At 50.6% G+C, this 12893-nt stretch overlaps 1 protein-coding gene across 2 annotated transcripts in view; it reads left to right on the forward strand.

Annotated features, from left to right (window-relative positions):
• The first annotated feature begins 479 nt into the window (after positions 1 to 479).
• LOC115462766 (NACHT, LRR and PYD domains-containing protein 12-like) overlaps positions 480 to 12893 on the forward strand; it is a 113438-nt gene continuing 101024 nt past the window's right edge. The window contains exon 1 of one of the 2 annotated variants that reach the window (XM_030192750.1): positions 480 to 638. In XM_030192750.1, coding sequence (XP_030048610.1) covers positions 567 to 638 — 72 coding nt within the window. In that variant the 5' untranslated portion in view covers positions 480 to 566. The remainder of the gene's footprint in view (positions 639 to 12893) is intronic. The other variant, XM_030192751.1, reaches the window with a different exon arrangement.

Consider the following 12893-nt stretch of genomic DNA (forward strand, 5'->3'; position numbering starts at 1 on the left):
AACGACTTTGAATAACTTTGTGTAATCAGCAAATTTAATTACCTCACTAGTTTACTCCCATCTCTAGGTCATTTATAAATATGTTAAGAAGCAGCGGTCCCAGCATAGACCCCTGGGGAACCCCACTATCTACCCTTCTTCATTGAGAATACTGACCATTGAACCCTACTCTCTGTTTTCTTTTAACCAGTTTTTAATCCACAATAGAACTCTACCTCCTATCCCATGACTCTCAATTTCCTCTGGAGTTTCATGAGGTACTTGTCAAACGCCTTCTGAAAATCCAGATACACAATATCAACCGGCTCCCTTTATCCACATGTTTGTTCACCCCTTCAAAGAAATGTAACAGATTGGTGAGGCAAGATTTCCCTTCACTAAATCCATGTTGGCTTTGTCTCATTAATCCATGCTTTTGAATATGCTCTGTAATTTGGTTCTTTAATAGTCTCTACCATTTTGTATCTAATTCTTCAGATGGTGAACTGAGGCAGACTCTCGCTTCCTATGATGACAGAGACCTGCGCAGAATTACAGTTTTCTATCAGCCAAGACTGCAACAAGCCATGACTGAAATTTGCTGCACAATATCGACAATTCTTCACCAGAAAAAGCTCATCACGGAGACTGAGCATAAGGTAATGACCATGAGGGTTGGAATACAGGAGCCTTGATAGAGACCGTGAGGAAGTGATTCATCCAGGACTCAAATACAGAGTCTGAGTGGGGTTGGGGGGCTGATGGGGAGAGGACATAGGGTCTCTCGGATATCCTTATTTTTACATGATAGAGAATGTGTGTAGGGGTGGGGTGGGGGAAGAGGGAGACGACATATCAAGAACTCTCTGCTAGATATACGCCTTTCTGTGGTACAACCAAAGTGGTTTACATTTATTTAAATTCAGGGCATCAGCTGGACACAGAGGTGTACCTACCGTCCGCCAGGACAGAACGAACAGACAAATGAAGAAATGTTTTACATAAATTAGGAAAGCTGGCAAATTGGGCAACACTATAATTTATTTATTATTTGTTGCATTTGTATCCCACATTTTCCCACCTATTTGCAGGCTCAATGTGGCTTACAATGCTCCGCTATGGCATTCGCCATTCCAGAGTGAGAGATAACAATTGGTGTTACATAAAGAACATAGATGACATAATAGAGTTAAACAATTAAGCAAACAAATCTTGGAAGAAAACAATTCAGAATATAAGGTAAAGTGGTGATATGTTACGATTACAATTATTGATCATTGTGGTATGCATTGTTGAAGAGAGAGGTCTTCAGAGATTTACAAAAGTTAATTAGTTCGTAAATTGTTTTTAGGTTAAGTGGCAGTGCATTCCACAGCTGCGTACTCATGTAGGAAAAGCTGGACGCATGTGTTAGTCTGTAATTTAGTCCTTTACAGCTGGGGAAGTGAAGATTGAGGAATGTGCAGGATGATTTTTTAGCGTTCCTGGGTGGTAAGTCAACCAGGTCTACCATGTAGGCCGGGGCATCTCCGTGAATGATTTTATGTACTAGAGTGCAGACCTTGAACGCAATACGTGCTTTAAGTGGAAGCCAGTATAGCTTTTCTGTTAGTTTTGCACTTTCATATTTTGTTTTTCCAAATATGAGTCTAGCTGCAGTGTTCTGGGCTGTTTGAAGTTTCTTGATAGTTTGCTCTTTACAACCAGCGTAGAGTGCATTGCAGTAGTCTAGGTGACTCAGCACCATTGACTGTACCAGGTTGCGAAAGATGATCCTTGGGAAGTAAGGTCTTACTCTTTTAAGCTTCCACATTGAATGGAACATCTTCTTGATGTTTCATTCTCGCTGCACCTTATGCCTGGAATAGGCTTCCTGAGCCATTGTAGGGAGAAGTTTGCTTTATAGTGGTCGGGCCATGGTATAGCTGTCCACTTTGTATCTTTTAGTACAAGATTTAAGTCAGAGGAGAATTTGAATGTAGTGATGTCTAGTGTGTGTCCTTTATATGGGTTGATTGCGTATTTGGCCAGTGGAGATCCATAATTGGAAGAAATCTTTGCATTTGCGTGTTTGTTGAGTTAGGATCTTCAAGGTGAAGATCCTATAATTGGGTGATTTCAATTACCCCAATATTGATTGGATAAATGTTACTTCCTTGTCATCAAGCAGATGAAGCCATTACAGATGGGTTGTGTCCATCAACCAGCAGGGGGAGATAGAGAGCACTCAAAAACCATAGTAGCTCTCGGCCAGCTAGCTCCACTGCCTCTTCAGTATTCTCTATCTCCCTAGCAGGGTGGCTGCAGCTTCTTCAAGCTCCATCAAAAATCTGCCTGGAGGTTGCTCCTGTGCTTTTGCCAGTTGTTAGCAGGGGTGTTGGAGGCTATAGCAGCTTCACTTTGAAGGCAAATAGGTTAGCCCTTTCCCTGCCTTACCCATACCTCCATGGATGTGGACATATTGGTTCGCCTTTCCCTGCCTTTCCCACTCAGCTGAGCCTCCGGAGTTCTTATTACCTCTGCTTTCCTCACAGCGTTAAAAAAAAAAAAAAAAAAAAAAAATTTGGAACAGAGGTTTTTTCCTTTGATTCTTCTATGGGATAGGAGCCAGTGGTGTGCTGGAGCCGGCTCGCACCGGCTCGCAAGAGCCGGTTGTTACATTTTGTACCAACTTGCGAGCCGGTTGTTTCCCACTGCGAGCCGGCTCTCCTCCCTCCCGCCCGCCCGATCCGGTCCCTCACCCGACTTCTAATTCTTCGGCGGGGCAGGCAGTCTTGCCTGCCCGCTACCAGCGCTGACTCTCCCCTGCCGGTTTGCGCTTTAAAAATGGCTGCCGAGACTTCCAGAGGCGGCCTCGCGAGACTTCTACTGAAGTCTCGGCGGCCATTTTGAAGCGCGAACCGGCAGGGGAGAGTCAGCGCTGGTAGCGGGCAGGCAAGACTGCCTGCCCCGCCGAAGAATTAGAAGAGTCAGTTGAGGCCAGGGACCGGATCGGGCAGGAGGGAGGAGAAGTCGCCGGTGAACAACGCGGGAGGGGTGGATGGACAGGGGAGATTAGGGTCACTGCTGGGCATGGGTGGATGGAGGACAGGGGAAAGGAGGGTCACTGCTGAGCATGGGTGGATGGAGGGCAGGGGAGAGGAGGGTCACTGCTGAGCATGGGTGGATGGAGGACAGGGGAAGGAGGGTCACTGCTGGGCATGGGTGGATGGAGGACAGGGGAAAGAAGGGTCACTGCTGGGCATGGGTGGATGGAGGGCAGGGGAGAGGAGGGTCACTGCTGAGCATGGGTGGATGGAGGACAGGGGAAAGGAGGGTCACTGCTGGGCATGGGTGGATGGAGGGCAGGGGAGAGGAGGGTCACTGCTGGGCATGGGTGGATGGAGGGCAGGGGAGAGGAGGGTCACTGCTGGGCATGGGTGGATGGAGGACAGGGGAAAGAAGGGTCACTGCTGGGCATGGGTGGATGGAGGGCAGGGGAGAGGAGGGTCACTGCTGAGCATGGGTGGATGGAGGGCAGGGGAAAGGAGGGTCACTGCTGGGCATGGGTGGATGGAGGGCAGGGGAGATTAGGGTCACTGCTGGACAGGGTGGATGGAGGGCAGGGGAGAGGAGGGGATAGAGAAGAAATGCTGGACATGGATGGAGGGGAGAGAAGAGTGAGGAAGGAGATGAGATGAGGGAAAAGGAAGGAGAGAGGAAAAACTGCACATGGATGAAGAAAATAGGCAGAAGCTGAGGACCCGAAATGAAGAAGAAAGGAGAAATGGAAAGAAATAAATGGAAAGGAAGCCCTGGAAACTGAGTTAAGAGGACAGATAGCAGCAGAATTGGATACTGGGCCAGCTTGATCAGAAAAACAGTCACCAGACAATAAAGGTAGAAAAAAATCATTTTATTTCATTATAGTGTTTGGAATATGTTCACTTTGAGAATCAGGTGCTCAACATTAAACGTTTATATTTATTTACTTATTTATGGCATTTTATCCCACATTAAACATGAATTAGATTGGAACCTGGGATCATTTAATTTTTTTTTCCTGGATACTGCATTGCCGCACCCCCCCCCAGGCTCTCTCCCCGGCTATAGTCAGCTTTGCAATTTGGGGGGGGGGGGGGGGCCAGAGGGGGACCGGGGAGAGAGCCTGTTGTTAAACATTTACCAGCACACCACTGATCGGAGCTGTGATACTTGGTCCGGTGAGGTAAGAGTGTTTTCTAACTCCCGAGGTGGGCCCGCGATTGGGGCGTTTTTGGCGCGAAACCACCATTTTGAATTTTCGCCGTTTTCGGCGATGGCTACAGAGAATGTAAAGCGCTGTTCCTGGTGTGGCAAGCGCAAATCAGCAGCAGGGCTCTGTAAATCATGCTGTACAGGTGTAAGAGCTGGCCCGAGCAGGGCGAGCGATGTTTCTTCCCGCTCAGAGCTGGCAGCGGACGCCATTTTGAATTATCCACATGGCACGGCCTCCGTAGAGGCGGAGAGCCCTGAGCCCGAGGGGGGGACCTCGAATTGAGGCTATTTAGGGAGCGGCTAGCCCCGGACAGGATCTGGGTGTCCAGGGCAGGTTTTTTCTCCCCTGATTTTGTGTTATTATTGCATAAAGCATACATGCTGAAAAGAGCCCTCCCTCAAGGGTCGCCTGGAGCCCCTTCTATTACCCCCCCCTCCGGTGGATTCTTGCCTGGGACTGCCCACTGAGGCTATTTTCCCTGATAGTTAGCATAAAGAAAAGCGTAGAAGGGCTAATTCCCCTTCAGATTGTGGTGCACCTCCTTTCCCCCCACCCCCCCCCCCCCCCCCCCGTGGCGGGCTGTGAGGATTCGGAGAGTTCTGGCAGGCCTTCGTGGTCTGAGGAGCCAGAGTCAGGTGCAGATTACCTCAGGATCTGGGATGATCCCTCTGCGGTTGAGGATTTTCCACCATGATGAGCTGCCAGCGCTTATTTCAGATGCCCTACAGGTCCTTTCTATTGAAGAGCATGACAGTGGCACGGCCTCCTCTGTGAATCCTAGGATGGCTAGTACCAAAAAGCCTACTCAAGCCTTTCCTTTGCATGACTCCATCCAAGAGGCTTATTTCCGCTCAGTGGGTGACCCGAGGGACCTTTTGAAAGTTTCCAGGGCTATGGGGCAATATACCCTCTGCGTGAGGAGCATTTGGCTTGCTTTTGCAATGCCTAAAGTAGATGCCCTAGTCACTGCGGTGACAAAGAGAACTACCCTCCCTGTGGAAGGAGGAGTTGCCCTGAAGGATATACAAGACCGTAGGTGGAAGCAGCACTTAAACGGTCCTTTGAAGTTGCAGGTCTTACTGTTCGGGGCGTCTGCATGCAGTTGTTATGCTGCTTAGAGCCTGCATGGCGTGGTTGCAACAGGCAGTGGAACAGCCCGGAGATGGAGCGGAGCCTTCTCGATTGTGGCCTCCGCGGATGGAGTCGGCCTTGTCCTTTTTGGCTGATGCCCTTTATGATATTGTCAGAGTTTGGCTAAACAAATGGCAGTAGCAGTGGCGGCTTGCCGTCTTATTTGACTACGACATTGGGCAGCGGACATGGCCTCTAAGCAAAGGTTGGTAAGTTGCCCTTTCAAGGCCTTCTCCTATTTGGTGAGGAGTTGGAGAAAATTGTTAAAGGCCTGGGAGATCCTAAACCCCAGAGCCTTGCCCGAAGATAGGCCGAGGCCTTCCTCCAAGGGCCAGGCAGTCCACTTCTCTTATAGACCTCGCTTCCATGAAACTAGAAGTTACCGCCCGGGGCGTGCTGCTGGGTTCACTTCTCGTGCCCGTTTTCAGCAGAGGAACTCCTTTCGCTCGGACAAGCGTTCTGCAGCCACCGGCTCTAGGCCTGGAGTTCAGGGGCGGACCCTCTCAATGATGGTGCGCCGGCCCCCTCCTCGCTTCCTGTCATCGGAGGATGTCTTTCCCTCTTTGCCGAGGAGTGAGCCAATATTTCCTCAGATTAGTGGGTTCTGGACTTGATCAGAGATGGATACAGAATAGAATTCAACGCCCCAGTAAGAGACGTGTTTGTGGAGTCCCGATGCGGTTCTGCCGCCAAATGGGCGGCGGTAGGGGAGACTTTGCAAGGTCTGATTCAGTTAGGGGCCGTGTCCCCGGTACCTCCCGCCGAACACGGCTACGGCCGATACTCCATCTACTTTGTGGTGCCGCGAAAAGGTGGATCTTTTCGCCCATATTCTGGACTTAAAAGAATTAAACAAGTCCCTGAGAGTGCTGCATTTCCCACATGGAAACCCTGCGCTCCGTCATTGCTGCGGTACAGCCAGGACGAGTTTCTCACGTCTCTAGACCTGAAAGAAGCTTACTTGCACATACCAATTTGGCCCCCGCACCAGAAGTTTCTGAGGTTTGCGGTGTTGGGAAACATTTCCAGTTCCGGGCCTTGCCTTTTGGCCTCGCCACAGCTCCCCAAACCTTTTCGAAGGTAATGGTGGTAGTAGCTGCTTTTCTCAGGCGAGAAGGTGTCAGGGTTCACCCGTACCTAGACGACTGGCTCATCAGAGCAGACTCTGTAACAGAGAGCTCTCAAGCTCCAGCCAGAGTGGTCTCAGTACTTCAATCTCTAGGCTGGGTCGTCAATATGGCCAAAAGTCACCTGACCCTCTCGCAATCTCTAGAATATTTGGGGGCCAGGTTCGACACAGACTCGGGCTATGTATACCTACCCGAGCTAAGGCGGTGCAAGCTTCAGAATCAGGTCCGTCTGCTCCTGAGGATGCCCCGCCCGCGAGCTTGGGACATTGTCCAGCTGCTGGGATCGATGACAGCCACATTGGAAGTGGTGCCCTGGGCGAGAGTGCACCTGAGACCTCTACAGTATTCCCTACTTCAAAGATGGTCTCCAGTTTCTCAGGATTATCAGTGCAGACTTTCTTGGCTCCCTGCGGCCCCGACTCAGCATGGAGTGGTGGCTCTCAGACAGCATGCTGCGGCGAGGAATGCCGCTGGCGCTCCCCCGATTGGTGTCTAGTGGTGACAGATGCCAGCCTGAAGGACTGGGGTGCACATTGCAAGGGGAAGCATGCACAGGGTCTATGGACACCCGAGGAAGTCGGAGTGGTCCATTAACCGCCTAGAGTTGAAAGCAGTATTTCAGGCGCTTCTGACCTTTCAAGTGACCCTGGAAGGATTGGCTGTCAGAGTGATGTCGGACAACACGACAGCAGTGGCCTATATAAATCGACAAGGCGGGCGCTTAGTGCAGAGCATGGCCGGCAGGCCCGAACAGATTTGCCACTGGGCCGAGCTGCATCTTCAGTTTCTGTCGGCAGCTCACATTGCAGGTCAGAGCAACGTGCAAGCCGATTATCTAAGCAGGCATCAGATCGATCCAGCAGAATGGGAACTAGCAGATGAAGTATTCCTGCAGATATGTGCCAAATGGGGCAAGCCCGTGATGGATCTTATGGCGACAAGTTCAAATGCCAAAGTCCCGTGCTTCTTCAGCAGACGGAGAGATCCTCGCTCGGCAGGGTTGGATGCCTTGACTCAGCCCTGGCCTCCGGGCCTACTATATGTGTTCCCTCTGTGGCTCTGATAGGGCGCGTGCTCCTGCGGATTTGGCTGCACCCAGGAGAACTGGTCCTCATCGCCCCGGATTGGCCCAGGAGGCCTTGGTATGCGGACCTCCAACAGATGCTAGTGGAGGCTCCCCTTCCTTTACCTCTGGTACCGAACCTGTTGTCACAGGGCCCGGTAGCCATGGAGGACGCCTGCCACTTTCGTCTTATGGCCATGGCGATTGACGAGGGCGCATTTGAGGGATAAAGGCTATTCAAACACAGTCATTTCCACTCTCCTGCAGGCCCGCAAGCGTTCCACTTCCATGGTTTATGCCAGGATTTGGCGCCAGTTTTGAGTCTTGGTGTGCTTCAAAAGCGATCACACCCATGCGGGCTCCTGTCTCGCCGATTCTGGACTTTTTGCAGGATGGTGTACAAAAAGGCTTGGCCTATAATTCCCTGCGGGTGCAAGTGGCAGCATTGGCCTCCCTTCGGGGTAAAGTTGAAGGCGTGTCTTTAGCTGCTCATCCAGATGTGGCACGGTTTCTTAGAGGAGTGCTTCGGCTCCGGCCTCCCGTGCGAGCACCCTGTCCAGCTTGGAACCTGGGGCTAGTTTTGAAGGCCCTGCAGGCTTCTCCTTTTGAGCCGCTTCGGCGAGCATCGGAGAAAGATTTGACACTAAAGGCCGTTTTTCTTGTGGCCATTACTTCGCGAGACGGGTGTCAGAGCTCCAGGCGCTGTCCTGTAGAGACCCATTTCTGCAATTCTCAGAGTCCGGGGTCACAGTTCGGACCGTGCCTTCCTTCATGGCCTAAGGTGGTTTCAGCGTTTCACCTAAACCAGCCTATTTTCTTGCCCTCCTTTGATAAGGAGGAGTTTCCAGAATCTTTTGGGCAGTTGCACCTGTTGGATGTGCGCAGGACTCCGCTGCAGTATCTGCAAGTTACTAACTCTTCAGGACCTCTGATCATCTGTTTGTTTTGCTATCAGGTCCTCACAGAGGGTCTCCAGCGTCTAAAGCCACTATTGCCCGCTGGCTCAAAGAAACTATCTTTTCAGCTTATCTGCTTGCCGGCCGGTCTCCACCTGTAGCCTTTAAGGCGCATTCTACCAGAGCGATTTCTTCCTCTTGGGCTGAAACTGGAGCACTCTCTCTTCAAGAGAAATGCAGTGCAGCAACATGGGCTTCTAAGCTCTCTTTTGCCCGACATTACAGGCTGGATGTGGCTACTAGGAGGGATGCGTGTTTTGGAGCACAAGTGCTAGCGCGTGGTGTGACCTGTTCCCACCCTATATAGGGATTGCTTGGATACATCCCATCTGTAATGGCTTCATCTGCTTGATGACAAGGAAGGGAAAATTAGGTTCTTACCTTGGTAATTTTCTTTCCTTTAGTCATAGCAGATGAAGCCATGAGCCCTCCCTGTATGATTGTCTGCAGTGGTGTGCTGGAGCCGGCTCGCACCGGCTCACAAGAGCCGGTTGTTAAATTTTCTTCCGGCTTGCGAGCCGGTTGTTGCAAATAGCGAGCCGGCTCTGGCTCTCCTCCCTCCCTCCTCCCTCCCTCCGGATCCGCCTCACCGCCCGCGTGTTTTTTAAATTCTTCGCTTCCAGCGCCGAGTCGCTGACTGTCCTGAGTCCTCCCTTGCCGATTTGCGCTTTAAAAATAGCCGCTGAGACTTCGGCTGAAGTCTCGGCGGCCATTTTGAAACGCGAATCGGCAAGGGAGGACTCAGGACAGTCGGCGACTCGGCGCTGGAAACGAAGAATTTAAAAAACAAGCGGGCGCGCGGTGAGGGACCAGATCGGGAGGGAGGGAGGAGAAGAAGAATTTCATAAAACAACTCGGGAGGAGGTGGCAGGGGGGAAAAGAGAGTCGCTGCTGGGCATGGGTGGATGGAGGGGGTCACTGGACATGGGTGCATGTAGGGCAGGGGAGAGGAGGGTACACTGCTGGACATGGGTGCATGCAGGGCAGGGCAGAGGAGGGTCGCTGGGTATGGGTGCATGCAGGGCAGGGGAAAGGAGGGTCACTGCTGCACATGGGTGGATGGAGGACAGGGGAAAGAAGGGTCACTGCTGGACATGGGTGCATGCAGGGCAGGGAGAGGAGGTACACTGCTGGCATGGGTGGATGGAGGGAGGGGAGCGGAGGTCTCTGCTGGGCATGGATGGGATGGAGGGCAGGGGAGAGGAGGGTCCACTGCTGGGCATGGGTGGATGGGGACAGGGGAAAGAAGGGTCACTGCTGGACATGGGTGGCATGCAGGGCAGGGGAGAGGAGGGTACACTGCTGAGACATGGGTGCATGCAGGGCAGGGCAGAGGAGGGTCGCTGGGTATGGGTGCATGCAGGGCAGGGGAGAGGAGGGTCACTGCTGGACATGGGTGCATGCAGGGCAGGGGAAAGGAGGGTCACTGCTGCACATGGGTGCATGCAGGGGAGAGGAGGGTCACTGCTAGACATCTGGGTGCATGCAGGGTAGGGCAGAAGAGGGTCGCTGGGTATGGGTGCATGCAGGGCAGGGGAGAGGAGGGTCACTGCTGGACATGGGTGCATGCAGGGGAGAGGAGGGGAGAGAGAAGAAATGCTGGACATGGATGGAGGGGAGAGAAGAGTGAGGAAGGAGATGAGATGAGGGAAAAGGAAGAGAGGAGAAAAACTGCACATGGATGAAGAAAATAGGCAGAAGCTGAGGACCAGAAATGAAGAAGAAAGGAGGAAAGAAATAAATGGAAAGGAAGCCCTGGAAACGGAGTTAAGAGGACAGATAGCAGCAGAATCGGATACTGGGCCAGCATGATCAGAAAAACAGTCACCAGACAACAAAGGTAGAAAAAAAATCATTTTATTTTCATTATAGTGTTTGGAATATGCTCACTTTGAGAATCAGGTGCTCAACATTAAAAGTTTATATTTATTTACTTATTTATGGCATTTTTATCCCACATTAAACATGAATTAGATTGGAACCTGGGATCATTTAATTTTTTTTCCTGGAGAGAGTAATGCATTGCCCCCCTCCCCCGCTATAGCCAGCTCTGCAATTTTGGGGGGGGGGGGTGCAGAGGTGGAAGGGGGGGGGGGCGCTGAGGTGGACTGGGGAGAGAGCCTGTTGTTAAAAATTTACCAGCACACCACTGATTGTCTGTATGCTGTGAATCTGTTTCAGGTTCTGTTCTTGTTTCCTGAAGTTCCTTCCTTGGGAGAAAGTTGGGAAACAGTCTTCAGGATTCATGTTCACTTATAGGAGGATGAGTCCATACCCTCCAGTTTATGTTTTGGAGGATGAGTTTATTCCCTCCAGGAGGTTGCGTGTATCCTCTCCAGTTATACAATAAGGAGGACGAGTTTATTCCCTCCAGGAGGATGTGTTCATTCCCTCCTTTTCAATTCATGCCCTTGTTATGGGGGCCATCATTCGCTGTGAGGAAAGCTCATGTTATTCCCATTGCGGTTTTGCCATACTGCGTTGGAAGCTTCAAATACTGAAAAGGCAGTGGAGCTAGCTGGCCAAGAGCTACTATGGTTTTTGAGTGCTCTCTATCTCCCCCTGCTGGTTGATGGACACAACCCATCTGTAATGGCTTCATCTGCTATGACTAAAGGAAAGAAAATTACCAAGGTAAGAACCTAATTTTCCCATCAGGGAGTGCCAGAGAGAGAAGATTGCTAGATGTATTAAACGACTACTCCTTGGAGCAACGGGTCCAGGAACTGACAAGAGGGAGAACCATTTTAGATCTGCTGCTTGGTGGTGTGCAGGACATAGTGTGAGAGGTGGCCATGTTGAGTCCCCTGGGAAACAGTGATCATATCTTAGCCGCAGCAGCACACTGAGAAGAAGGTTTCAACGTATCATCAACGATGACACCTAGATCCCTTTCTTGGTCTGTGACTCCTAACGTGGAACCTTGCGTGACGTAGTAACATAGTAGATGACGGCAGAAAAAGACCTGCACGGTCCATCCAGTCTGCCCAACAAGATAACTCATATTTGCTGCTTTTTGTGTATACCCTACTTTGATTTGTACCTGTGCTCTTCAGGGCACAGACCGTATAAGTCTGCCCAGCACTATCCTCACCTCCCAACCATCAGCCCTGCCTCCCAACCACCAGCTCTGGTACAGACCGTACAAGTCTGTCCAGCACTATCCCCGCCTCCCAACCACCAGTCCCGCTGCCCACCACCGGCTCTGGCACAGACCGTACAAGTCTGTCCAGCACTATCCCTGCCTCCCAACCACCAGCCCCGCCTCCCGATCCTGACTGTATGCTGTGAATCTGTTTCAGGTTCTGTGACTATGTGACGTAGCTATAATTTGGGCGCCTCTTTCCCACATGCATCACTTTGCACTTGTTCACATTAAACGTCATCTGCCATTTAGATGCCCAGTCTCCCAGTCTCGTAAGGTCCTCTTGTAATTTTTCACAATCCTCCCGCGATTTAACGACTTTGAATAACTTTGTGTCATCAGCAAATTTAATTACCTCACTAGTTACTCCCATCTCTAGGTCATTTATAAATATATTAAAAAGCAGCAGTCCCAGCACAGACCCCCGGGGACCCCACTAACTACCCTTCTCCATTGCGAATATTGACCTTTTAACCCTACTCTCTGTTTTATATCTTTTAACCAGTTTTTAATCAACAGTAGAACACTACCTCCTATCCCATGACTCTCCAATTTCCTCTGGAGTCTTTCATGTGGTAATTTGTCAAACGTCTTCTGAAAATCGAGATACACAGTATCAACCGGCTCACCTTTATCCACGTTTGGGGATAGTGCTGGGTAGACTTATACGGTCTGCGCCAGAGCCGGTGGTGGGAGGCGGGGCTGGTGGTTGGGAGGCGGGGATAGTACTGGGCAGACTTATACGGTCTGTGCCCTGAAAAAGACAGGTACAAATCAAGGTAAGGTATACACAAAAAAACTAGCACATATGAGTTTGTCTTGTTGGGCAGACTGGATGGACTGTGCAGGTCTTTTTCTGCCGTCATCTACTATGTTACTATGTTTGTTCACCCCTTCAAAGAAATGTAGTAGATTGGTAAGGCAAGATTTCCCTTCACTAAATCCATGTTGGCTTTGTCTCATTAATCCATGTCCTTGGATGTGCTCTGTAATTTTTTCTTTATAATAGTCTCTACCATTTTGCCCGGCATCGACGTCAGACTCACTGTTCTATAATATGGTTTTATAGCCAGGGGTGTTTCATTCCAAACTCAGCTCCTCCCTCTGATTATAATACAGCACTCCTGGCTACTCTCTCTTTCTGGAATCAAGTGCCTGTCAGACAAATTAAAATGCTATTGCTTCAAGCAGTAGCACTAGGGATTTATGCAGGAATTGGGAATCCCAGCTGCCCTGCATTCTTCCCTCTCTA

This window comes from Microcaecilia unicolor, chromosome 2 (assembly GCF_901765095.1).
Source record: "Microcaecilia unicolor chromosome 2, aMicUni1.1, whole genome shotgun sequence".
Lineage (NCBI taxonomy): Eukaryota > Metazoa > Chordata > Amphibia > Gymnophiona > Siphonopidae > Microcaecilia > Microcaecilia unicolor.